We start from the raw sequence: 27956 nt of genomic DNA on the forward strand, positions 1-27956 counted from the left end.
TAGAATTGAAGCGACAGCCCACCAAGCTGTTCACACTCATGCAAACTTGGAACTGGCTTCAGCCTCCACTTTTTGTATCAGTAGCAAAAAAAATCAACACAACACCAGAGCCCGCACTTTTGTACACAGTTTTATTTACAATTAACTATGAGCTGAGAAGGTTTGCCAGGAGTTAGAATAAGCTAGGACAAATGCACTTTATACCTCTGGGAGCTGCAGAATTTCTCTCAAGACTTTGTTGCCATCATTTACCAGGATCGATTTATTGTGACATCTGTCCTTGTTACAATTGCCTCTAACAATGTCATAGATTTACATTTTGAGATAGAAAAGTAATGTGCTTCCCACCTCTCTGTGTCTGTTTTGCTATCTATGTTTTGAGCAGATTGTTAGATTGACACGTTGTAAGTTTGAGTGCCATGTTTGACTGACCTTTGATCTTTCTCCTCCAATTTCCGCTGCTGATAGTGATGAACTGTTGACTTGTTTAATTTGGCATTTAGCTTGACTAAGAATCGTTCATCTATTGCTTCAGGTGTGACTTTAACCATTGCTTGTATTGCACTGTCATTTTCAGATATCAGAGGCCCGGCAATCAGCAAGAGAAGAATTTAATCGAAGTCGACAACCACCGTTTACTCACAAGCAATATGTGGAGAGGTAATGAACTGGTACAGTGTACTAGATAGTTACATGGTAGGGATGATAGAGATTACTGTATCCCGTGACAGAAATTCTCAGGAGTGCAGGAACTTAAGGATCCAATGTAGCACAATGTAGTTACTGGTCTAGAAGTTGTGGTGGCAGGCTAACGAACGACGCCTGCTGTTGGTTAGTTAGACCTACCCTTGACCATTCAATCACCACATTTCACCCTGCAAGTGACTTGAAGTGAGAGATGGAAACAGTGCAGCACCCTCTGCAGGTCCCAGGGAAAGCAGCTTTGCATGTCCAAAGGATGTGAGAGGAACCATATAAATGAAAGCTGTTCTTTTCTTTAATCCTGATTCAAACCTGATATTCAAATGGAGAGTTTAAGAAGAAATCAGGAGGGAGGGCATAAGTGACAAATTGAGTTAGAGAAATTCAAAATTTAAGAGTTTCAAACATAGAAAGAGAAACAAAAGGAGAATTATTTTTAAGGAAACTTTTTAAGGAGCAAAACCTCTTTGTGTACTCTCAGCCCAGTTGGCCTTTAGACTATTTTTGAATTGGCTACACTGACATAAGTAGCAATAAGATAAAAGCAAAATACTGCGGATGCTGGAAATCTAGAACAAAAACAAAAATATCTGGAAAAACTCAGCAGGTCCGACAGCATCTGCGGAGAGGGATACAGTTAACGTTTCGAGTCCGAATGACTCTTCATCAGAACTAAGGAAAAATAGAAAAGAGGTGAAAAAAAGCTGGTTTAAAGGGGGGGAGGGGGGGTGTGGTGGGTGGTGGTGGTGGTGGGAACAGGTAGAGCTGGATAGAGGGCCAGTGATGGGTGGAGATTGCCAAAAGATGTCGTAGACAAAAGGACAAAGAGGTGTTGAAGGTGGTGATATTATCTAAGAAATGTACTAACGGGGACATTAAGGGTAGAAAGCCGGACGAGCAAGGTACAGATAGCCCTAGTGGGGGTGGGGGGTAAGGGATTGAAATAGGCTAAAAGATAGAGATAAAACAATGGATGGAAATATATTTAAAAATAATGGAAAAGGTGGGAAAAGAAAAATATATATAAATTATTGGAAAAAGGGGGATCAGAAAGGGGGAGGGGATGGAGGAAAGAGTTCATGATCTAAAGTTGTTGAACTCAATAATGACTGAATATTTGGACTCGAAACGTTAACTGTATCCCTCAAAAGCAGTTCCTGTGAAGCAAAATGGCTGGAGTGGCTGTCGACTTCCTTAAAAGTTCATTCAGTAGAAGGTTCATGGGTTATTGTTGCGAAGAGTATTTCTGCTGATAAGCATTCTGTCCTTAGACTAAGTTTGCTGGAGAGTGAAAGAGAGCGAACAGAAAACACCGGGTTTTTTGAGTAGAAATGTGGCATCTGAACTGGACTATTGTGCATTTGGAGTCAGTGACCGCTGAGCAGGGTCAGGGGATGAGTCAGTGAGTGGCAAAGATTGAATATGTTTCCGGTGAAGATTCAAAACTTGAAGGTTGTCCATTGAATATAACTGAACAGTAAATTGCAGGTCAGCAGTTTCACTGGGGAGTGGGAGGATCTAACTTGGAATGAGCATGAATGGCATTGGGAGCCTAAGTGATGGTTTACAGTCGACCAACCGACTCCTTTCTCCATGTTGGCATGGCTATGGCAGCATTCCTGATGCCATTAAAAGAGCCTGTTCTACATCACATGATCTTCACTGCCAACCAGTGGATTTGCCATGGAGAATATTCTGTCCATTTTTCTAATCTGTTTTTTAAAAAATGCCTCTCCCTCTACAGCCCTGTATACTAGGGACATTGGAAGGAACAAGAATGGACCATTCAGCCCCTCCAGCCTTTTCTGTGCAATACAAGAAGATCATGGCTAATCTGTATTTTAACTCTTCCCTGCCTGCCTTGATTCCTTTAACCCTCAATAACATTGCTTAACAAAAATATATTAAAATCACTTTTGAAATTTTCAATTTGCAGCCTCAACAGCTTTTTCGAAGGTGAGACTTTTAGATTTCCTTCACAATATTTAAAGAAAATTTAAAGGCAGAATTTAATGATCCCCTCCCTGGAGGTGAGTTTGGAGGTGGGGGGTGGCATTTACTTGGGCAAGAGGGTATGGAATGGGGACCTCGCTACCTTCCGGCCTCAGACCCATAAAGTGTGGGCAGGAATAATCATGAGCAGCCTTCCTGCCAGGACACCAACTGAGATCTGTAATTAATGTTGCCCCTCACTGGAGGGAAGGGGAGTTGTCATGCAGGGAGCCTGAGAAGCAAATACCGTTGGAATTGCTTGCAGGCTCTTGGGGAGAGAGGTAGGGGATCCCTTTTTCCAAAGATATTCTGCCTGATTGAGGACCCAGAAACAGGGAAGAGGAGAGTCTGCTGCAAGCCACCCCCTGCCCTTGCCTTCGACCCCTCCTGCGACACCCACCCTGCAACCCCCATCCTGCCCTCATTCACCTTTGGGCCGAGGTCTGTGTTTCTGGGCCTCTGGTAGAGTGCCATTGCTCCTGGTGGCACTGGGCAATGGAGAGCTGCTGGCCTCTGATTGGCTGGCAACTCTTAGTGGGGTGCAATCTCCACTCCAGGGGTCCTTAACCCTGGCAAAGACCCAGCGCTGGTCACTTAATGCTGCGGGTCTTCCACAACAGAGGCAATGTGGGGCTCCTGCTTGCTCTCCAGCTGATGGGCGGGACCCTCATAGTAAACATTAAGTTAAACACTTGTGTGAAGAAGTGCTACCGAGCATCACCCCTGAGCAGCTGAACTCTAATCGTAAGATTGTTTTGGATTTCCCGCCAGAGAAGAGTTTCCCTCCATCCTCCCTATCTCTCCTTAGTCATCTTAAATAGCTCCATGATATTACTCCTTAATCTTTTATAATCAAGCCTTGAATATGTAATCTATCCTCATCATGAACCAGATGGATTTTTACGACAATCTGGTACCTTTGTGGTCACTGTTACTGCAATCGGCTGCTTCCAGATTTACTTTAATTAATTGAATTTAAAATCTCCCACCTGATTTGAACTTGTGTCTGCAGAGCATTCTTCCAGGCCTCTGGATTACCAGTCCAGTAACATTACGCTACCATTCCCACAATCTCACACCATTGTTGAAGTAGAGTCATTAGACTCTTTTAAAAGGGAGTAAGGTGGTTCTTTTGAAAGAATATTGTAAAGGAATGTGGAGAGTCAGCAGGAAGATATGCCTAGATGGCTTTTGGAGACTTGATAAGCCGAATGGCGATAAACTTTACGATAGGCTTCCAATAACTTCAATAGTGAGATGAGCCATCACATGCTAAAGCAGCAGTAACATGTTGTGTGAACTCTGCGGAGTTTTTAAGTTGCTAGAATAAAGATCATCAGTTTGATTATCGGATGTGTTAAGACCCCCAGCTAAGGTTACCCCTGGACAAGCCTGATCCCTGAGTGGAACCCATCTTTATAGATCCTAACTTTGAATTTGTTTGTTTAGATGTGGAGAGTAGCTTCTGAACAGAGTCACTGGCATCAGCTGATGAACTTTTAACAGAAGAATAAGTTATTTATCAAACATTACTCCCTCACCCCCAACTACACCTTTACAGATATACAGATTTATAAGGATAACACAAGTAACAAAAGCTACCTTATACTTTAATGTTCGCAGTAAATACACAGTCCATGTACCAATAGGCACCCTGTGGTCAGACACACCACACTCTGAAACCAAGTGACAGGTGCCACCCCAGGCAGATGCTATGGACCTCTCCACAACTCCCCGCCTCCCCGCAGATGCTTGTCACACTGTGAGCCAACTGGTCTTGCTGAACTCTGTCTTTCACTCAAGGGTTTCCAATCTCCACTATCCAAGAACTTGCTTTGGAAACTTCTTGCAAACTGACGCTTTCTTTCAGATGCCTTCCGCAAAGGCTCACCTCCAGAGTTTTGTACTCTCCTTCTGATGTTCCTCTTCCCTTGGTCACCACATGCATTCAAGCTGTCTTCCACTCACTCTGTCATCGGCTCAGCCGAAAACAGTACCACTGCTTCTGTTATGGCACAGCAGATGGTAAATGCTGAGCTGTTCAAATCCCAGAGGGAAACTCGAAACAGCTGCCACAACTGTTTTTCAATTTGTATTTTTATTTCGAGATGTGTGCCTTGAATTCCTTAGTAATAGAGGTTTTTTACAAAACTAAATTAAACATTTATTAATAGTAGAACAGATTTTAAGTGTATACATATGTCTACAAATTACTACTATAACAACTCCTAAATCCCCTAATTAATCTGACTCCCATTTACACCTCTGTTAAGGCAACAGTAAAACAAATAGAATTAAACAGACCCAAGCAAAGCACACAATACCCTGGACAGTGAAATTCAAAGTGAGTTTTCTTAGATTTGGTTCCTGTACACAGCAACTTAATGCATAAAGGTTGGAGGCTTTTCGCACTTGTGTTAGATCTTAGAATGCCTTCCCTCTTATACACAACTTCATCTCCTTTATACATGTTTCTCCCTTTTTAATGTGAATCCCATTTTTCCAATATGTCTTTGCAATTTGACTTTTCCCATAACATAAATCTTCCATAGTATTCATATTATCAGTAACCTTTGGGAAAAATAAACACACTGTTTGACCTAGCTTCATATGGCAAGGTGTAACACCTTACCATCTCTTTGAAATTCACTACTCTGGTTTATCTAAAAATGCAAATGTTCCTCACACCTCACATTCTAAAACTTCAGCCATCTTTATGTATTTAGCATTTCAAACCTAGCTTCCATTATTATCACTCAAAAGCTCCAGACTAGCTGTCCCTAATTCCATTAAATACTCCCTACACACATAAAAACCCTACTATTAAACTACCTTTAAAATAAATCACAATAATATTATGAAAATTATTATAGTTTCATGACAGTTTCACTTGCCCATAGCAAAGAGTTACAGACCTTCAGTTATCTCTCTGGACCTCCTTACCTCTTGCAAGCTGTTCTCACTTTATATCTACTTTTTGCAGCTTTTGTCTCTTTAAATCTGAAGCATGGAGCCTTTTTCTCTCTGCCCCTCACTCTTAACTTCACATAACAGGACCTTTTCCAGGTTCCTGTCCTCCTTTGACTAGAAAATCTGCTTTGGACTTTCCCCTGTTTCTGTCTCACTCCTTTGGCCTTGGGATCTTTTGGGAAACCTGCAGCTCCCTCTTGCAGTGTCCAGTCTTTCTGGGGTCCTGGCTTCAAACTGAACTTAAAACTGCTATTTCTTTAGTTTTACTGTATGTGCCTGTGGCAGGGACCAGCCTCTCTGGACCCCTGTTGCTAGGCAACAGCACTTTTTTTCTACTCTTGTGTTCGCTTAACTTCTTAAGTCTAAAACTCTCATTAGAAATGCAAGCATCTGTTTAAAGAGAATTAAAACTCAATTTGACCTTTCTTAACACACAAATACAAATCAAACTTAAACTTTTAAAGCTAAAACTCATTCATAACATCTACAAATCCCGAAATAACTTACTTAAACTTACTCTATTTCCTAACCGATGTTTTTAACAAAATTTCAAATAGCTGCAATTTCTGCAAGATCTTGTACATCTCATTTCAAATTTTGAATGATGAACATTTTTAAATGGAGTTCAATGACATGGGAACTGTATAATGCTTCTACGTGCAGAATCTCTGAGTAACTTTTGACTTTATTTTTAACTACTTTCTTCCAATTAGAAAGATGTTAGCATTTTTTTGCTGAAGAAACTATTAATTTGCATGGATTATTTATATCTGTTTTCTTGCAGATTTCAGCAATTTGTGTCTTTACCCTTGGCAAACAGAATATTCTGCTCAGACTGTCAGATTTTGTTGCTTCCTGAAGAGTGGGACCAGCATTCGTCTCACTGTCTGATTGGAGATGTCTCCCTCGGCCAGCTGAAAAGACCCAGCCATTTGCTGCTTCCGCTTGAGAATAAGAAGACTAATGCTCAGTACCTGTTCGCTGACCGCACTTGCCAATTCTTATTGGATTTAATTGTTTCATTGGGCTTTAGAAGAGTGCTGTGTATTGGAACGCCACGGTATGTCAGTGTTAATGAAGTATTTCAAGCTGTGACTCTCTTTATCTCCCTGCACTACAACATCTTAAACCCAACCAATGAGCCAATAATTTCCCTGATATCTGTCTGATTTTAGGATTCTGTGAACTAGTGGTGCCAGCTAATAGGAAGTCACGTTCCTGTGAGGCATTTCCAAGGTAAATGAGGCAAAAATCTAATAGACTTAGGTAAAGATTTTAGCAGAACAATTTTCAAGAGAATTGCACCCTACACATCATGGTAACCCTAATTTGCTGGATTATTCTCTTCACCCTGAAGACCCGGTTTTAAAAAGAAATTGGAACATAAGTTGCTAGCCCCAATACTCCCCATCCCCAATGACTGATGTAAAAGCAGCTTCAGTGATGGCATCCAATTTTAGTTCCTAGCTTGTGACAAGTTTCTGATCTTAACTATTTTGCTGTGAAGCGGTGCTGTGTAGAGGGTGCATTCCTCTGTACGAGTAAAAGTAAGGAAATCTGAGGAATAGATAATCCTAGTCTGTGTATACCACCTGTTGGCCCATGTGGAGCAACGTTAGTAGATGCACAAGGTCAGGCTGTTTACAAGTGTTGAATGGGCAAGAAAGAAATCAGAAGATAAATTTCTTTCTTTATTTTCCCCCCATTATCCTCTCTGATGGCGATGAATGGTTTTGGGGTGCAGCTTCTCGAGCCTTGGCTGCTCGCTGATGCCTCACTCATCAGTTCATTCTTTAAATATAACAACAAGAGGCAGCAGGCCATTTCACTACAGCTCATTTAAAGAAAAGTTAAAATGTGTATATTGTGGTGGTACAAATGGATAGAATTGAAATCTTTGTGCAGAGGAAGTGAACATTTCCTGAAATTATAACTTCAATTCTTACAAATCTGTTCTATTGCGGTAATTTGCATGCAAGTTATTTTCATTTTTCCCAGATGTAATTATTCTCGCTGTAACATTTCTATTAAGTTCAGTCTCTTCAGCCTATGTCTCTGTTATCAGTTTCATCTTGGTGACTAGCTTTCACAGAGAGCTGAACTTTAACACCCAAAAATTGATTGATTGGGTTAGATATTAACATTTTTTGATCCTGAAACCTGAACCCAACATACCTCCAAAATGCTCACTTCTGGGTTAAGCAGAGGTGGGACATGGGAGTCGGTTAGCAATTTAAATATTTTAATGAGGCTGCCAGCCTCTTCTTCAACCTTCTGTAAAACCTGCAAAGTAGCTGGACAGACTTCCCAAGCCTAGGGAAGCCAGGCAGACAAAGGAAGCTGTGGATAGCTTCAAGGAGAGGGGAACAGCCTTTATAGCATGATAGCATTGCTGATGGATCTACAACAGGTATGCTGCTTCCCTTCCCATCCTCTCCCTACCCCAGCACCTTGAGCTTCCCACCAAGGAACCTCCCTTGCAACAACCCCCAGAGTTGGAATGCCCTAAGATTAGGGATTGGACACTGCCACCAGCATGGATTGGACTTGCCTATTCTTGAACCCACTCTGCCTGACTGGAAGTCAAGGCTGGAAGTCGAGCCTGCCAATCAGGCTGAACATATCAAGTATAAAAGATATGTGTGGTGAAGTTAAAACGCCACAGTATTGGGGAAGCTTGGACTCCTGGGTTCCTTTCCGAAATCTTGCCCTCCCTTAAATATCCAGACGTGAAAACTCTTTGAGCAGTACTGATATAATTCACAAGCGTAATTCAAAACTGGTTGCTATGCCAGGTGGATTTATTAAAGTATGGAGATGACACTTGCTCTATAAAGTTAATGGTAATTCTTGGATTAATTTTCAGGCTACATGAGCTAATAAGGGTGCACCAGTCTGAAAAGAAGGAACCGGTTATAAAGAGTCAGCTTCTGGATATTGATTTCAGGTAATGTTATATTCTGTTCCTATTTTTAAATGTTTGGAATTAATTTATATGCTTTCCAAGTTGAGGTATGTCAATGCTGGGAAATTCAATACTCCTTTCTGCTGTCACTCATTGTGAGCATCGTGCACTCCCAGTTCAGCTCTAGCACTTGCAAATGTAGAATTTTGTTTTTGATGCTTTAACCTGAAATCTCAGAAGAATACCGGAATTCGAGTATTGATTTTCCACACCAGACAACCTTGTGACTTCTCTAAGTGCAAAAAAAAAGGCATTAAGTGAATTAAGTGTGGTTTTGTTGAGGGACCATGCCCACTAGGAGTTGCATTGAGAATCCCCAAACTTATTCAATGCTGTAAATTTCATCAGGCAGGAGAGAAGAGAGAAAGATTATGACTTTTATCCTGAGTCTAGACTGGATCTGAACCGAGTCATAACATTGAAATGGCAATCTGATAACCCACTGTACATCTGCCACTGAGGTTCGAGCATGCAGTATTGCAAAGCAGTGCATTCCATTACATATTAAAGAAACAAACTCCTGGGAGCATACTGATGAAAATGTAATTATTAACAACATCTGGGAACCAAAAAACAAGAACAACCCATAGCACATACTTTGAAAATTTTACCTAATTGTGAATGATGAGTTTGAGTCGATTGCCATTGGAGGTGATAGGTGCAAGCATACAATTTATTTATACTGTCAGTGACAATGGATAGAATTCAAAATTTTTCATTCATGCCTCATTATATGGAACAAACATTTCAGCTGTTGTTTCCTTTGCTATCTTTAGTATGCAAAAGCTGTAAAGATTAAGTCATACTATATAGTTTGGCTACTATTCTTCTCTTCTGCATTTCATATACCATATCTAAATGCAAAGGCTGCAAGAATTTCTTTTTAAATCATACTGAGTCTGTTAGAGAAACAAAACATATTTAGCAGAAATTAATAAACAAATCTCAACAAGAATAGTAACTGTTTTTATATAATGCAAATTAACAGCCCTGGATTGCAAGGAGAGTAATTTCTTAGCTTTGCAAGCTGTATAGTGTTTCTTGATGAGATAATTCATTTTCATCTTTTTCCTTGTTTAATAATTTTAACAAATGTAAAGAAATTGAGTGTAATACAGAGAGAATTCGAATTAAAAACCAAGCTAAATAAAGCACTGAGAAATTCTAAAATAGAAATCGAAGATTAACCTGGAGCTAGAAGTCACAAAAATAGACTGAACAAACTTAGTTCCTATCTAGGTTTGATAAGCTCCACAGGAAAGATCTTCACCTTATTGAATGAGTGCCTAGGATGAAGAATTCTTCAGAACCATAAAACAAGATATAAAGGCTAAAATGTTGTATGTTTTAAGTAGTTTATGTATAAGCATGTGATCTATTTATACTTCGTATAAGCTTTAAAGCAAAACGCTTGCTATTTTTGTTATATATTGAGAAATTTTTAAATATGATTTTTAGTGCTGAATCAGTTTTGAAACTGAAGGCCTTAAAGCCTGACACAGCTGCTAAGATGCTTCCAGCACCTAAGGGAAAGCATTTTATTTAAAAAAAAATTCACTGAACTAGATTTTTATATACTTAAACATACTGAAAAGCTCCTAACAAGCATGACAGCAATGTAATAGTAAATGATCTTGTCTCTAAAAATGGTCATTGAAGCTTTGGTCTTTAAGCAGGAATTATTACTGATATTTTATATTGGGGGAGGTGGTTTAATACAGTTCAGTAGCACATTAGTGATATACAGCTGTTAAAATGCATGCGCCATGTTGCATGCTCCCCCTCCAAGAATTGGTTGCTTGGGGATATTGCTGGTAATGTATTTGTATATTATTTCTTATATTTATTTGGGCTATTTTCTGTTTTGTAGATAATGTTGTACAACTGAAATTTCAGTAAGAATGCCGAGAGAACTGCCAGTCAATTCTCTTTATCTTTGTGTGTATGAGTGCTCACTACAAGCCTTAAAACGATTGTTGGAGCAGTAACATGCCGGCCTGCTTTCTAAATTTCTAGTTTGCATATCTCCAACTTATCAGAGCAGGTAGGACCAGCAGCAAAAGGAAAGAGACGAAAAGCAGGGTAGATTGGCTCAGTGAAATGATGGTGCATTCTGTCGAAAAGACTTGATGTGACACTGGAGAATTCTTGTATTAACCTCATGCTATTGGCATCATAAAATGCAGCCAGTCCTTTCTCGTAGTCAATGTACACCCCTACTTTTTCTAATTTTGAGGGCTTCATACTACAATTGACATTTCTATCATTATGCCAAGCTAAAAGCTGGCTAGCTTTTAGTTCAATACACCAGGACTGTCTGTTTCTTCCCAGTTTTGTAGACTTGTGCTTCCCTTTCCGATCTATGGATCCATACGCAATTCCAACGCACCACTGTGCAGAAGGCTTGACATCCACCTCCCAGTAATGTTTTCCTCTCATCAGACCTCTGGCAGCTAAGATGTTATAGACCTTGTCAAATCGCAAAGGGCTCTCAGGAACACTCAGTGACTCACTAGCTACAGACATGCTAGTTAGATCCTTGGAAACCAGCACATTTTTATGTGCTGATGCGATGTCGAGGATAACTGGTGAATATTCTGGGGAGGCAGGAAAGAAATTCCAGTCAGTATTTCCAGCAGGAGTAGGCACCTAATAAATAGCTCAAAAATCAACCCCGTCATTTCCTATCTTTGAGGTAACTGATATGATATTCTTAGAAGATAAACATACCTGTAGTCACAGCCCTTCCACAGTCTGATATTTTAATATTTATCAAAGTAATCATTAAAAAACTCAGCACATTATTGCTGATGATTTTACGGAACGTTCTGCACTTTACCTCCTGAGTGTTGTACTGATTTGTTTTTTTAAATCAGTTTTTGGGATGGGGTCGTCGTTGGCTAGTCCAGCATTTGTTTCTCGTCCCTACTTGCCTTTGTTCAGAGGGCATTGTTTTTAAGAGTCAACCACATTGCTATGGGTTTGGACTCATAAGTAGGTCAGACTAGGTCAGGATTGCAGATTTCCTTCCCTAAAGGATATAAGTGATTTTGTATTATAAAAAAATACCCATTTTAAGAAACCTAAGAGCTGTGTTAATCTGTCATGCCCTGCTACATTTATAGTAGTATTTTGTCATTTCCCTTTTTCAATTTCTGAAATGTCCCCACATACCCTAGCTATTTTTACCATACTTTTAAAGATGCTGTGAAATGTTATCCGTGTTTCAAGGTCACTTAATGTGAATTCTTTGTAGATTTAGATGGATGGATTTTACATGGATTTTAACAAGGTCCCATGTGGCAGACTGGTTTAAAAAAAGTAAAAGCCCGTGGGATCCAGGGGAATATAGCAAGCTGGATACAAAATTGGCTCAGTAGAAGGAATCAAAGTGTAATTGTTGATAGATGTTTTTGCCACTGGAAGGCTGTTTCCAGTGGAGTTCCGCAGGGCTCAGGACTTAGACCCCTGCTTTTTTTTATTATTCATTCATCGGAAGTGGGCTTCGCTGGCTGGGCCAGTATTTATTGCCCATCCCTTGTTGCCCTTGAGAAGGTGATGGTGAGCTGCCTTCTTGAACCGCTGCAGTCCATGTGGTGTAGGTACACCCACAGTGCTATTAGGAAGGGAATTCCAGGATCTTGACCCAGTGACAGTGAAGGAACAGCGATGTATTTCCAAGTTAGGATGGTGAGTGTCTTGGAGGGGAACTTGCAAGTGGTGGTGTTCCCATCTATCTGCTGTCCTTGTCCTTCTAGATGGCAGTGGTTGTGGGTTTGGAAGATGTTGTTTAAGGAGCCTTGGTGTGTTCTTGCATTGCATCTTGTAAGTGATATACACTGCTGCTACTGTGCGTTTGTGGTGGAGGGAGTGAATGTTTGTGAATGGGGTGCCAATCAAGAAGGCTGCATTGTCCTGGATGGTATCAAGCTTCTTGAGTGTTGTTGGAGCTGCACTCATCCAGGCAAGTGGAGAGTATTCCATTACATTCCTGACTTGCACCTTGTAGATGGTGGACAGGCTTTGGGGAGTCATTAGGTGAGTTACTTGTTGCAGGATTCCCAGCCTCCACCTGCTCTTGTAACCACAGTATTTATATGGCTAGTCCAGTTCAGTTTCTGGTAACTCCCAGGATGTTGATAGTGGGGGATTCAGCGATGGTAATGCCATGGAATGTCAAAGGGCGATGCTTGGATTCTTTCTTGTTGCCTGACACTTGCTACTTGCCACTTCTCAGCTCAAGCCTGGATATTGTCCAGGTCTTGCTGCATTTGGACATGGACTGCGTCAGTATCTGAGGAGTCTCAAATGGTGCTGAACATTGTGCAATCATCAGCGAACCTTGTCACTTCCGACCTTATGATGGAAGGAAGGTCATTGATAAAGCAGCTGAAGATGGTTGGGCCATGGACACTACCCTGAGGAACTCCTGCAGTGATGTCCTGGAACTGAGATGATTGACCTCTAACAACCGCAACCACCTTCCTTTCTGCTAGGTATGACTCCAACCAGTGGAGAGTTTACCTCCTGATTCCCATAGATTCTAGTTTTGTTAGGGCTCCTTGATGCCACACTCAGTTAAATGCTGCCTTGATGTCAAGGGCAGTCAATCTCATGTCACCTCTGGAGTTTAGCTCTTTTGTCCATGTTTGAACCAAGGCTATGATGAGGTCAGGAGCTGAGTGATCTAGGTGGAGCCCAAACTGAGCATTAGTGATTTGAGAGTCTGTGTGGTCTATATGAATGATTTAGATATATACTTAGGGGGAAATGACCTAGAGGTTTGCAGATGACACAAAACTGGCCATGCATAGATAATGAGGAGGATTGTTGTGGGCTGTAGGAAGATATCAGTGGACTGGTCAGGTGGGAAGAAAAGTGGCAAATAGATTTCAACCCAGGGAAGTGTGAGGTAATGCATTTGGGGACTTCAAATAAGGCAGCGGAATATACAATAAATTGGAGGATACTGAGAGGTAGCAGGAGTGAGGGACCTTGGAGTGCATGTCCACAGATCCTTGAAGGTAGCAGGACAGATTGATAAAGTAGTTAAGAAGGCATAAGGAGTCTTTTCATTTATTAGCCAAGGCATAGGGCAGAATTTTGCCGTTGGTGAGCGGGGGCAGAGCCCGCTCACTGACGCATAAAATGACGCAGGATGATGTCAGGCAGAACCCCCGACATCATCTCGCCCCATTTTTAAATTTTCAGGAAGGCGGGCCTGCTGCGAAATCAGCTGTGGGCCCGCCGACCTGTCAATGGCCTCAATTGAGGCCATTGACAGGATAAATTATACAATTGAAGGACCTGCCTGTCCAACCTTAATGTTGGCGGGCAGGCCAGGAGCCCCGGCGGCAAATAGAGAAAACATGAAACTTCATCCAGCGGTGGGATGAAGTTTCGTGCAGGGTTTTCAAAAGTTTAATAAAGTTATTAAAATTATGAACATGTCCCAAATCATATGACATTGTCACATGAGGGGGACATGTTAGGAAATTTTATTTTCTCTATTTTTCATATTTTTCAAAGTGTCAACGATCTCCCTGAGGCAGCGCTTAGCCTCAGGGAGATGTGCACTCTTTCGTGCGCGTGCGTGAAAGAGCGCACTCTCGCTTTTGGGGGATCCCCCCACCGCCCGCACAGGAAGTGCTTAACGGTTCCCGGTGGATGTCACACTGGGTGGGCCTTAATTGGCTTGCCCATATAAAATGGCGGCGCGGCCCACTTCTCCGGCAGGGATCAGCTCCCTGCCCACCAGAGATTGGGTTGGGCCTGCCCGCCTGGCAGGCAGAAAATTCTGCCCATAGAATATAAGAGTAGGGAGGTTATACTGGAACTATATAAAACATTAAGCCACAACTTGAGTACTGTGTGCAGTTCTGGTCACCTTATTACAGAAAGGATGTAATTGCACTGGAGAGGGCACAGAGGAGATGTATGGGAATGTTGCAGGACTGGAAAATTGCAGCAATGAGGACAGATTGGATAGGCTGGGGTTGTTCTTCTTGGAACATGGGAGACTGAGGGGGAGATTTGATTGAGATGTACAAAATTGTGAGGGGCCTGGATAGAGTGGATGGGAAGGGCCAAATTAGTAGAGAGGTCAGTAACTCGAGGGCATAGGTTTAAAGTGATTGGTAGAAAGATTAGAGGGGAGATAAGGATAAAATTTTTCACCCAGAGGGTTGTGAGGGTCTGCACTGAAAGGGTAGTAGAGGCAGAAACTTTCAACTCATTTAAAAGGTTGGATATGCACCTCCAGCTCTGTAACCTTCAGGGCTACGGACCAAATGCTGGAAAGTGGCATTAGGCTCAGTGGCTCATTTTTTGGCTGGCGCAAACACAATGAGCCAGATAGCCTCTTTCTGTGCTGTAAACCTTCGATGATTCTGTGATTTTTAAAGTTGAGGGAAATAAAAATTCTCCGTCTTGCAGTCTGGTATAAAAACGCTATTACTTTTTTTTGCGCAAGGTCAAAATAAAACGTTTGCAAATTGTGTTAATACAAATCCTTGATATTTAGCTACTTGGAAAACTGGTACTGAGAATTGACTTCAGCACAATTGTAAAGTACACAAGACAGGTCAATCTTGCATGCTGCATGGAAATATTGAACGACCCCGATAGACATTATATTGAAAAGTGTTTTTATAGTGCTATCTAATGTTTTATCTAAGCCTTTTCTTTTAAAAAAAATGCAATTCATAAGAGTGTAAAAAAAATTGATTGGGAAATGGCTATTAGACCCAAAAGCATATCTCGAGATCAATTCTTTCTTTACCTATCTTCTCACTTATCACTGCAGAGTCACATATAAATGGGCTGAAAGGACAATTACGTTATATGCTTCAGTGGTCTTTAACGTGGAACATATTCCACAGGCTGCTACTTGTTGAAAGAAATTGTTTCAGCTCACTTTTCTTCTCACTCCTGGTTCCTAATTTCTAACTTGTGTCCTTGGTGTTTGAAACCTTTATCCTAATGAATGATTTACCATGATAAGTTTGGTCAGATCCACTTCCTAATCTTAAACTTGACTAGGCTGCTGCTGCAAAAAAATGGAACTCTACAGTTTTGTTTTGGAATATGGTAGCCTCTCATTCTTTATGATAGTAACACAAAAACGATAATGTTATCTCATTTGCTCATGGACAAACGGTATAACTTATGATAAAACTGTTTTCTTTATCTTCATTACAAAGTGCTGGAAAGGTAACAGATACCCATGTTCATACCTGGTGTTGGTTGAATAGGCCCTCCGTTCTCCAATATGATCTCTGGAGAGTTGCTTTTCTTCCTCTGTTCTTTCCAGCTGTCTTTACTAATTAGACTAACAAAATGTTTGAACTGGCCTTCACGTATGATCGCTATGACTTTAGATCATATAAACGGGAATGGATGTTTGAACATATACCGATATAATACACCATACCTAATAAAAATGTCTTCCTTTGCAACTGAGTATATAGGTTGGTTGAAATGTTCCGTATGAATTTTGATAACTTCTGAAATTTGACTTCATCAATTTTAATGGCCTGGATTTCATTTTCTGTTTGCTTTGAATAACTTGGGATAAAAAAGAATAGATTTTGGTTGATAAATGATCAAATGTTAAATCAAAACCATAATTGCTTTTAATTTCTCTTTAAAACATGTTTCATTGCTTTAACTAAAAGTGAATCTCCTGCCGCAATTGACATTCATATATCTTTTGAATTGAGGAGAATTTTTTTCACCCAGAGGGTAGTGGAGATCTGGAACTCACTGGCTGAAAGGGCCATTGAGGCAGAATCCCTCATCTCTTTGAGTGCATATCCAAGTATTTTTTTTTTAAAGTGCCAGACCTAAAAGGCTACGAACCAAGAGCTGGAAATTGGGATTAGGCTGGATAGCTCTTTTTTTGGCTGGTACAGACATGGGTCAAATGGTCTCCTCTTGTATTGTAAATTTTCTGTGACTATCCTTCACAGTATTAAGAGTTAAATGTCCACCGCTTACGTCCTAGGTTTTTCTACTTCTTTCCCAATTTTGCCACACCTGTGCATAATAGAAAGAAGTACTTTTAAATGGGAAATATACTTATGTTACAAGGAATCCCAATACTTGGCACTGCTGTACCTCTAATATCCATCTTCCAGCACTACACACAGCAAGCTTTCCAATTGTTTCCTGATATTTTGCAACTTTGAAAAATTAATCTGTCTTAACTTTAATTTTTTTTAAATGAAATTTTGAATTCACCATGTCCTGAATTAATTACTGGGCAACGAGCAATTTAAAACTGGATGCTGATTTAAAGCAATGAGTTCCCCTAAAACTAAGCCAGTAGGTATTCTCAAAATCAACCAAGCAAAATCAGGGTGCAGGCTTGGCCTGGAGTGGGTCAGTGTTAAATTAATTGTGGATGAAATTAGTCTGCCTACTTTGGGTTTATGCTCTCTTTTTTAATTTTCTTTCATGCTTTCTCCTACGTACTTGGACTGCTCTATCTCTGTAGTCTTCCATATGCATTGCTCCTTCCAATTCTCTTCTTCATTTGTATTTATATCAAATTGCAACCCTTCCGGGGTGTTGTGTGCAGGCCACCTAACAGTAACCACATGGTAGGATTGAGCATAAAGGAACGAATAATTGGAGCTTGTCAGAAAGGCACGGCAATAATCATGGGAGACTTTAATTTCCATATAGACCGGAAAAGATAGTTGGCAAAGGTAGCCTAGATGAGGAGTACGTTGACTGTTTTTGTGATTGTTTCTTAGATCAGCATGTTCTGGAGCCAACCAGAGAGCAGGCTATACTAGATCTGGTATTGTGCAATGAGATGAAAGTAATTAATGATCTCATCGTGAAGGCGTCCCTAGGTAGCAGTGACCATAATTTGATTGAATTTTACAGTAGTTTGAGGGAGAGAGGAGTGGGTCTGAGACTAAGTTTTTAAACTTAAATAAGGGCAATTATGAGGGCATGAAAGGTGAGCTGGCTAAGGTGAATTGGCAAATTAGGTCAAGGGATAGGTCAACAGAGATGCAGTGGCTAATATTTTAAGAGATATTTCAGAATGCACAAAATTAGGTACATTTCAACGAGTAAGAAAAAGATTAAAGATAGTATCAAACTTAAATAAAAAGCATATAATTATGCAAAGATAGGCGGCAGGTCAGAAGATTGGACAGAATATAAGGAACAGCAAAGGATGACTAAAAGATTAATAAGGAGGGAAAAATTAGAGTATGAGAGAAAACTAGCCAGAAATACAAAAACAAATAGTGAGTTTTTATAAATATTTTAAAAAAGAAAAGAGTTAACAAAGTGAGCATTGGTCCTATAGAAAGTGAGTCTGGAGAATTGATAATGGAATACAAGAAGATGGCAGATGAATTGAATAAGTATTTTGCATCAGTTTTCACCATTGAAGATAGAAGCGTAATCCCAGAAGCAGCTATAAACCAGGAAATGGAAGTGGGGAAGGAAGTGAGGAAGATTCCAGTCACCAGTGAAGTGGTACTGAGTAAATTGTTGGAGCTGAGGACTGACGAGCCTGGTCCTGATGGACTTCATCCTAGGGTCTTAAAAGAAGTGCCTAATGAGATAGTTGATGCATTGGTTTTTATTTTCCAAATCTCCTTAGATTCAGGGGAGGTCCCGTTAGATTGGAAGATAGCAAATGTAGCTCAATTATTCAAAAAGGGAGGGAGACAGAGAGTGAGAAACTACAGGCCAGTTAGCTTAACATCTGTCATAGGAAAAATGTTAGAAGCTATTATTAAAGAAGTTATAGCAGGGCACTTGGATAAGCTCAAGGCCATCAGGCAGAGTCTACATAGTTTTGTGAAAGGGAAATAGTGTTTAACCAACTTATTGGAGTTCTTTGAGGAAATAAAATGTGCTGTGGATAAAGGGCAACCGGTGGGTGTACTTCAATTTCCAGAAGGCATTTGCTAAAGTGCCACGTGAAAGGTTACTGCGGAAAATGAAAGTTCGTAGTATGGGGGTAACACATTGGCATGGATAGAAGATTGGCTGGCTAACAGGAAGCAGGGAGTAGGCATAAATGGATCTTTTTCAGGTTGGCAAGTTGTAATGAGTGGCATGGCACAGAGATCAGTGCTGGGACCTCAACTGTTTACAATTCGTATAAGTGACTTGAGTGAAGGGATGGTTGCCAAGTTAGCTGATGACACAAAGATAGGTAGGAAAGTAAGTTGTGAAGAGGACATAAGGAGGCTGCAAACAGATATAGATAAGTTAAGTGAGTGGACAAAGATCTGGCAAATGGAGTATAGTGTGGGAAAATGTGAACTTGTCCATTATGGCAGGAAGAATAAAAGAGAAACATAAATGGTGAGAGTTTGTAGAGCTCTTGAGGTGCAGAGAGATCTGGGTGTCCAAGTGCGTGAATCACAAAAGGCTAATATACAAATACAGCAAGTAATTAGGAAAGCTAATAGAATGTTATCATTTATTGTGAGAAGAATTGAATACAAACATAGGAAGGTTTAGCTTCAGTTGTACAGGGCACTAGTGAGACCACATTTGGAGTACTGTGTACAGTATTGGTCACCTTATTTAAGGAAGGATGTAAATATATTAGAAGCAGTTCAGAGAAGGTTTACCAGGCTAATACATGGAATGGACAGGTTGTCTTGAGGAAAGGTTGGACAGAATAGGCTTGTATCCACTGGAGTTTAGAAGAGTAAGAGGTGACTTGATTGAAACTTAAAAGATTCTGAAGGGCCTTGACAGGGTGGATGTGGAGAGGATGTTTCCTCTTGTGGGAGAATCTAGAACTAGGGGGTTACTGTTTAAAATTAAGGGATCGCCCATTTAAAACAGAGATGAGGTGAAATATTTTCACTAAGAGGGTCATGAGTCTTTTGAACTCTCTTCCTGAAAAAGTGGTGAAAACAGAGTGAATATTTTTAAGGCAGAGGTGGATAGGCTCTTGGTAAATAAGAGGGTGAGAGGTTATCGGGGTAGGCGGGATGCAGATTTCAGGTTGCTATCAGACCAGCCATGATATTATTAAATAGAGGAGCAGGCTCAAGTGGCTGAATGGCCTATTCCTGCTCCTTGTTCATATGTATGTTTGTATTTTCCACTTCTTATTCCCTATGATTGCACCAAAGCCATTGTTAATCCGGGACTTGCTACCAACCTCCAAACTATTTCTTCCCTGATTACTCACTCAAATACTTGGTGCCCTTCAATCCATATCACCTATAATCCAAATTTCTCATCCAACCCTTGGCTGTCTTTCACTCACTAGCCTATCAATTACTCATCACAAGCACATTTATACCCTTCCCTCACAAAAAGGGTGCCCCCTTTTCCAATTACTATTTTATGCCATGCACCTTGATTACTGACTACCCAGGTAACTCCGAAATGCACCCTGCCCATAGTCTTCTCAACAACTTCCACTACTGTAGTTCAATACCACAAATTCTCAATTCTTTTGTCTGCCACTGATTCTCCACCATGCTGCAGAATACTTGCTACCTCAAGTTACATCAGAACCTTAAATTACTCCCATAAAAATCACAAAACCCACAACTCCACCCAAGAAAATCCTGACTTATTGTGGCTAGCACTACATTAGGTCCACATCCATGAACAAGACTGCACCATCTGTTTTCCCCATCAGCAAAATGAGGGGGATGCTTATTATTTTCTATCTCAAATAAATAAATCATTCACTGAAGTTTTGGTTAGATGATCACGCCAGCAGAGCCATCACTGAGAGATAATCAATATCTGCCTTGAGTGCTTCCAGTCAGATGTAGACTCAAACTCACTTTGCTTGTCCTAAACAATGCCTCAAATTAGCAGCCGCTTGTAAATTTTTCCATTTCCTATATCAGTCATCTTCTTCAATATCTGATTGAGATTGTCAAATCGTGATCCATTATGAGCAGTTTTATACCTTGACCATTTTGTACTAGATTGAGATTGGCCAAATATATTTTATGTTAGAGCCTTTATAGGCAAATGATGGAGAGGTTTAACTTCAGATCATTGCACAGTAATAATATGATAAACGCTAGGCACTAGTTTAGCAGCTTGACAATGCCTGATATCCATATGTTGATATAAGTAATGCAAACTTTTGCTGGATCCTGGGACCAATTTCTGCTGTTAGGGGCCATCTTCCAAGACCTTCTGATTTCACTGGATATCCTCCAGTGTGTCAGATCTTACTCCTGCATAACTGACACTAAATCTGGACATTGGTAAATTGACGCTCCTAGACGAGAATACACTGGCCTCTTAATCTCTCAACATTTGCTGTCATTACTGCTCTGAAACTTAACAGCAACTTCTGGTGTTCACATATGCACACTTAAACACAGAAATCCAGAAGTTGCTGTTGATGAATTTGCACTTCTCCATGGGAAACACTGTTGAAGCACTCCAACACGAGCACCCCCTTCCCTTCCCCCCCACCAGAATGCAATCATGTAGAAGTCACTGAACTGAGGAGAGCTTGCCCTTTTACACTATTGGCCTCCCTTAAAAAGTTGCACCTTGTTGAATCCCATGCAAATGGGTTTTTAAATGACATACTAAGTTCATAATTACTGCTGAACAGTCTCATCAGCCCTGAAAAACTAATTTTATATTTGTGGAATGTCAATTCCTCCATTATGGGGAAAAAAAATCACTTAAAATAATTTTGCTTTTTAAAAACCGTTTGTTTGTGATATTTCAGCTTCTACCTTAATCCCATGTGAATGCCCCAATTATTTATTTCACTCTCTCTAAATTTTAATTAAAATTGAAAAGTTCAATGTATTTTACTTTCTGTTTTGTCTGTGATTGGCTGCCTAGCCCACTTAATGACAACACTGCTGCTGGTTGTCAAGCGATCCCCTTGATTTGGTGCCAGGTTCAAACTGATATCAGGAAAGGGCAAATCCACACCATAGAGATTGCTGGATTGTGGACAGTGGTGGGCAGTGACCATGAATTGAGGGCCATTGATTACTGCAGAAACACCACTGGTGGGATTTGTTGCCATCTGGCTGCTTGAAACATAATATGAACTAGCACATGTTGTCTTATTAAAAGTAACTGCTACAGTATCAGCTACAGGCATAACAGGTACTGCTCAGAATCCTGTGATCTAAATTTAATAATTAATGTTGCTGGATGCCTGCTTAAACTAGAAATTGTAAATTAACAAATGGGTCAATCAGTAACATTTAAAAACCAAGGCTAAATTTGGAAACTTACCCATATTCTGTGAATTTAATAACCTGAAAAGAAAGGACCAAAAGATGTTAGTAGAAATATTACAAAACATTTTTATAACATGCAGCCTATAGTGTGCTTAATTTTACCCTGTGGAAAAAGAAGCTGAACGTGGGGAATGACCAGAATATGTTTATCGAGGTGCATCTCTGTTCAACAATCTTCTGTTATGAAAGGATGAAATTTGTAGATTTTATATGGTGTGGAATGTGACCTTGCACAGGCTGTCCTGCACCTTGTTTCTTTAACCGATGGTCTAGATCTCATAAATGTCCCTCTGGTTTTCTGCCCCATTTTAGCGTGTGAAGGTGAGCATGCTGCACAGGGTGGCAAATGCATCTGCAGTGATCTGTTGGGAATATGGGAAGAAGTTTGGTGGTGTTGGGAGGGCTGCATGGGGAAAGTGTGAGCTAGCTAACACTAAAATCTGCCAGGGTTCTTGCAGTAGTGCTTCTTCTGGACATACAGGAATTGGCACACTGGGAACCTTCAATCTGATCCTGATATCAGAACCAGCCTAACCTGGTGATTTTGTTCTTGTGCCACATGAGCTTCCTTCAAGGTGGGAGGATTGCAACAAGACTGGGGCATTTTTGCTTCTTCTGATGGCACAAATGATCATTTGTGGAATTGTTTGATCAGGAGCTATGGCCTCCTGTCCCAGACATGGATTTTGGTGGGAGGCTTGAGACCAGGCCACAAGCAAATTGGGCCTGAGTTCATCTCTCTAGGATGAACATCTGCCTGAAATTTAGTTCTGGAATTCTAAAGGTTCTTGGTTGGTGCATACTTGTGGCATCTTAATCTCCCAGCGAAGCTTAAGAATGCCCATAGCTGACTTGTTGGGCTTGTACCATGATAAGCTGCATTTGAAGGTTGTACAGAAAGCAAGGGAGATATTTATTATTGTGCCAATTTTACCCAGCAGTGATATGGACAAGCTATTCCATCTGGTTAGGCCAGAGTGTACACTGAGTGGTGTGGGGAGAGGGGAAGAGTTCCTTTTGTATAGGTTGTTGAGTTTCTGTTTGACATGTACACCAACTTATCTAAAAACCAGAGCCTGACCATGCAAAGAGGGAGGACTTCCACAGTTGTGGGAGGATGTCCTACTTGAGCGCCAAACCTTCTGGTTTAGAACTTTTCAGCTTGTAACTGGAGAGTTACCCAGATACTTTGAAAGATGTTTAGTATGAATAGCAGTAATATGTTGTTACACAAGAATACTTTGGATTCAATCTGTCTTGCATTGTTTAAATTTTATAGTAAAACACACTAATAAACTGAATTGCATATGTTGTCTTTTATTAGCTGGGCTATATATATATTTATGTTGACTGAAAGATCCATATTTTTGTTCAGTGAGAAAATTAGATATCGCTGTACAAGACACTTCCTTAAATTAAGTAAGGGACTTGTGTTTGACTGGCTCGTAGCTTAATGTAGTTCTCTATTTATTTGGTCATTACAATACTGATAAAAGATTGAATTACTAATGTAATTGTGACCTACTGTGGCCTGACTTGACAGCAATTTGCTGTCTTCTTGAGCTTGATCTTGCATTTGGCTTTCTTCTTGGTCAATGACTTTTTGTGTAGCTTTAATGGATTTATTTATTTGATCTAAGTTGCTGGTCCATTCTTTGATGATCTTTTGGAGTTTTCCCAAAGCAACCCTCTTTTCAACGTCAATGAGTTCCAGAGTTGCTTTCTCATCACTGTTCAGGATTTTTCTCATTCTTTCATAATGCCCGGAAATCTGTTCTTTGAGGTGTTCTGCTGAGCTCTGCACAATTGCAGAAATGTGAGTTAGAAACATCAAAATAGAAAGAAGAGTAATTAGTGAAGCATAATACAGTTGGATTCAGAATGGTTAGGGTGTAATTGCACTGCAGTTAAAGGTTTGAGACTATTGGGTTGCTTGCTTACTAATAGCTTCATAAGTATGCATAATAGCTCTTACTGTAAGAACAGTGTTTCTGTTCTTCAGGGACTGGATGTGTGCTTCTACTTTGTCTCTTTTAGCACAGAGATCATGAGATTGTTTTGGTGTCATCTGTAAAGTACATAAAAAAAATTAATCCAGCTAATTTAATTTACTATTTTTGTGCTTGAAAAAGCTTTGATTCATGGGCATTTTTATATTCAGCGACTTCAAATTAAAAAGTAACAGTAGTAGAACCCATCTGACTCGTCAGATCAAAAACATACCAAACATTTCTACTTCATGTATTTTCAAATATTGCATCAGGTTCACCATGCTGAGCTGATGATCAATTTGACAGTGTTGTATTTCACTTAAAATATACATGCCAGAGCAGGAATACCCAATCTTTTGGAGCAGGGGACTTGAACCCATGTCTTAAGCATATAATTAAAACACTTTGTATCATGCAAAATCCAGGTTAAACACTGTCCAACTGAATTACATTCTTTTCAAATGAGCACTCACGCATTTAGTGAAGAGCTATTCAATGTACAAAATGATCAGTTTGTTTCTCAGTCCAGGATCTGGACTAGTTTGGTTTATTCCTAGTGTCAGTTTTGTTGTGAATAGCTGCAGATTAATTTCTGAAAATGCTTAATCTTGCACGTCAGTGCTGCTAACTATGACTGTATGAACTGGGCCAGACATTGCGATCCTTCAAGTTCCCACCTCATCAACTTTACTCTTCAACTGGTGATTTTGGAACTCAAATTTCATTTTAATACCTGGCATGGCATTCTCGACGCTGACTGTGAAAAGATTTTTAAACACCTGCCAGTCTGGAGACCTTTTGTGGAAGTCTTCGATGCGCCTGGTAAACTCATGTATCACATTTCTCATCCTTCATTTGTAACAGGCACAGTCATTAGACTTTCCAGCTGTATTGCAGTGCATATGAGGAATTGCAGCTAACACCACAAGCTTTCGAATGGCTGGAGTTTACTTTCAAAAGCCTGCCTGTGGCTAAACAGTTTTGTCTCAATGCAATAATCCCTTGCAGTCTCTTTTAGGTTATTTCAATGAAGTCTAATAGAAATGCATCAGCTTAGAATGCTGACAGAGGACTTTTCCTCTGTTTGTTAAGAGATGTATTTCATGATGTTCCCCAAATAACTCTAATGTTACACCATGTTGAACCAGTGTGTCATAGTGGTGCAGCAGATCCTCGCAAAAATAATTTACCACAGTACATGTTGAAACTGGTGGTTGTTCTTGGTGAAATAAAGTGATCGTCTTGGCCCCTATTTACATCTTGCTGCAGATTAGCCACTAGCCACCAGACCTTTTTGGTATATAGAGCAGTGCTAACCAAAGAGTTGGCCCACTACACCTGCAACATAAATGATAGACAATATATTTAATGTTGTATCTGCTTCTTAAGCAATGGTAGCAGAGATAACAAAATGCAGAACATTGGTCATCTTTCAGACAGAGGTCTTCCAAGTCTTTTCTCATTCTCAGCAGCAGCACCATAAATGGTCAGGCCATTAAGCTTGCCTTATGGCTATATAAAGTACGCGACTTGTCACATCTGGATGCAGGAGATCAGATTCTGCTAGTAAAGCAATGTACACTAATCAAAATTGCAACAAAATGTAGAAATTGTAAATACATTTTGATTTATTTATACCTTTATCATTCCCTGCATGCTCTTCAAAGCTGTGAGTTCTTCCATCATGCTGAAGAAGTAGTCATTGCCTCTCTCCAATACACAGCTAGGCAGTGTCCACGTTCGCAATGCTTTCAATGTGGCTATATTGCATAAAATTCTGGGCTATTTCAACCAATTGCATTGTGGCAGTCTTGGACGCTTTGGGCCAAATTTTCGTGGAGTCGAACTAACAAATTTATTTTTCCTTCTCGGTATCTGTCCCTGTCACTTATACCTAACACTTAAATGGACGCAGGTTATTAGGGGGCTTTTGTAATCTAGAATTTTTTTCAGTGCTGAGAGATGCACATTGAATAGACTTAGCTATTCAAATTTTGTAACATGCCATTGGCATCATTCAAAACTCCACAGTAGCATCATTTAAGAGCAACATTTGTGGTCTGTGAATGTTGCATTTGTTTCATTAGTTTTCATGATTCACCGAAGAAATGTAAACATGTAGAAAATTAAAGTTTTAAGCTTCCTGTGTGACTAAACTATTGGACAAATACTTTCAAAAATCTCAGGGTTTTATAGTGTTGGCACTAATATTGATTGTTCCCATATTCCATTTGAATTAAAAATCCAAGTGCCATCTGCTACCCACACAGAGAATCAGTTCCTTGCCTTTGACATTTCCCACCCTGCCTGGATCTCTGTTTTTTGTCTGTGCTCTTCTACCACCTGTTCTGTGTGGTCTACTGTTCAAATTACTCAGTCTTGGTTCCAAAGTTTGAGGCCAGCTTTAGAGACTTGAGCACAAAATCTAGGCTGATGTCTTCAGTGTCATCAATTAAATAAGACAATAAACGGAGTCCTCGTTTGTCCCCGCAGGTGAACATAAAAGATCCTATGCTGCTATTCAAAGAAGAGCGTGGATTTTGACCCAATATCCTGGTTACTATTTATATGGTAACAGCATCACAAAAGTCTACTTTTTCCCTAATATTCTGGAAGCGTAGTTTAAGTATTTCTTATCTTGCATAGCGAATGACTCGAAGATGAAGTATTATGATCCCAGCTGATATTACTCCATGGACAAGCCAGATCCCAGCTTGATTGATCCTAACTTTTATTTTTTGTTTAGATATGTGGAGAGTGGCTCCCAAACAGTCACAGAAGTCAGCTGATTTAACAAAAGAATAAAATATTTATTCAACCGCAAACAATGAGCTATATTACAATACTCCTTCACCCACAACGATATTTTTGCAGGTATAGACAGATTTGCAAGGAAAACACAAGTTGCAAAAGCTACCTTATGCTCTCATGTACACAGTAAATAAACCAATAGGTGACCTGTGGTCAGGCACACCTCACTCTGAATCAAAATGACAGATGCCATCCCAAACAGATGGTATGGATCCCTCATCAACTCTCCCCAGACCCTTGTCGTCCCATGAGCCAACCAGCCTCACTGAACTCCATCTTTCACTCACAGGTTTCCAATCTCCACTCCTGAAGAATTTGCTTTGGGTTCTTCTCCCAAACTGATGGTTTCTCTCAGACGCCAGCCACAAAGGTCCACCTCCAAGGTTTCAAACTCTCCTTCCAATGTCCCCCTCTCCTGGATTGCCACGTGCATTTAAACTTCCTTCTGTGAACTCTGTCAAATGCTCAGCCATGCCAGCAAAACACCACTGCTTCCCATGCCCATAGTAAAGAGTTATAGACCTTCAGCTGTCTCCTTGGATTTTCTGGCTTCTTGCAAGCCTATATTGTTTTAAATCTGTATCCTGCAGCTTCCCCCTTTAAGCTTGGAGCCTTTCTCTGCTCCTACTCTTAACTTCATTTAACAGGACCTTTTCCATATTCCTGATCATTCCCTTTGACTAGTAGGTCTTCTCGGGAATCCTTTTCTTATATTCTTTGGGGCAATCAGCATCCTGCAGCTCCCTCCTGGCCAGCTTCTCTTGGCAGCTGGTTTCAATTTCTGTTTGGGACTTGCTATCTGTCCTTCTCCTATATTTCTTCTGCTGGCAACTCCTTTCAACTTTAGAGCACACTGATCAACTGAACTCAAACTGCTTTTGGTTTCTTTATACGTGTGTTGGATGGGGGAGGGTGGCCTCCCTCTTTGGACCCTGTTGCTAGGCAACGGCGCAGTTTTTTCTCTACTGCGTGTTTGTTTTACCTTCTCTTTGAGTTGTAAAATCTCATTAAAATGCAGGCATTTTTAAAGTGAAACTAAAACTCAAGTTCTCCTTTTCTTAACACACACATAGAAATACAAATCAAACTTAAACATTGACGCTAAAACTAATCCCTAACACCCACAAATACAAATATAACTTACTTAAATAATCTCTAGTTTTGAACAGTGTTCAATAATTGTCATCAGGTGATTTGAAAATGCTGTAGTGTTTTTACCATTTGAGCTGATAATCACTGTGATGCTACACTAGCTTAGTCTGTATATACTTGTTCAAGAGAGTGTGA

The 27956-nt window shown here is 40.2% G+C and overlaps 1 protein-coding gene across 2 annotated transcripts in view; it reads left to right on the forward strand.

Moving 5' to 3' along the window:
- The window catches only part of zcchc4 (zinc finger, CCHC domain containing 4), a 106183-nt gene that overhangs the window by 23690 nt on the left and 54537 nt on the right, over positions 1-27956 (forward strand). For both annotated transcript variants that reach the window (XR_005946610.1, XM_041216477.1), the window contains exons 3-5: positions 578-660; positions 6449-6724; positions 8531-8611. Coding sequence is in view for 1 of the 2 variants with exons in the window: in XM_041216477.1 (XP_041072411.1) it covers positions 578-660; positions 6449-6724; positions 8531-8611 (440 nt within the window). In the remaining variant the exon portion in view is untranslated. The remainder of the gene's footprint in view (positions 1-577; positions 661-6448; positions 6725-8530; positions 8612-27956) is intronic.

Source organism: Carcharodon carcharias, chromosome 1 (assembly GCF_017639515.1).
Source record: "Carcharodon carcharias isolate sCarCar2 chromosome 1, sCarCar2.pri, whole genome shotgun sequence".
NCBI lineage: Eukaryota > Metazoa > Chordata > Chondrichthyes > Lamniformes > Lamnidae > Carcharodon > Carcharodon carcharias.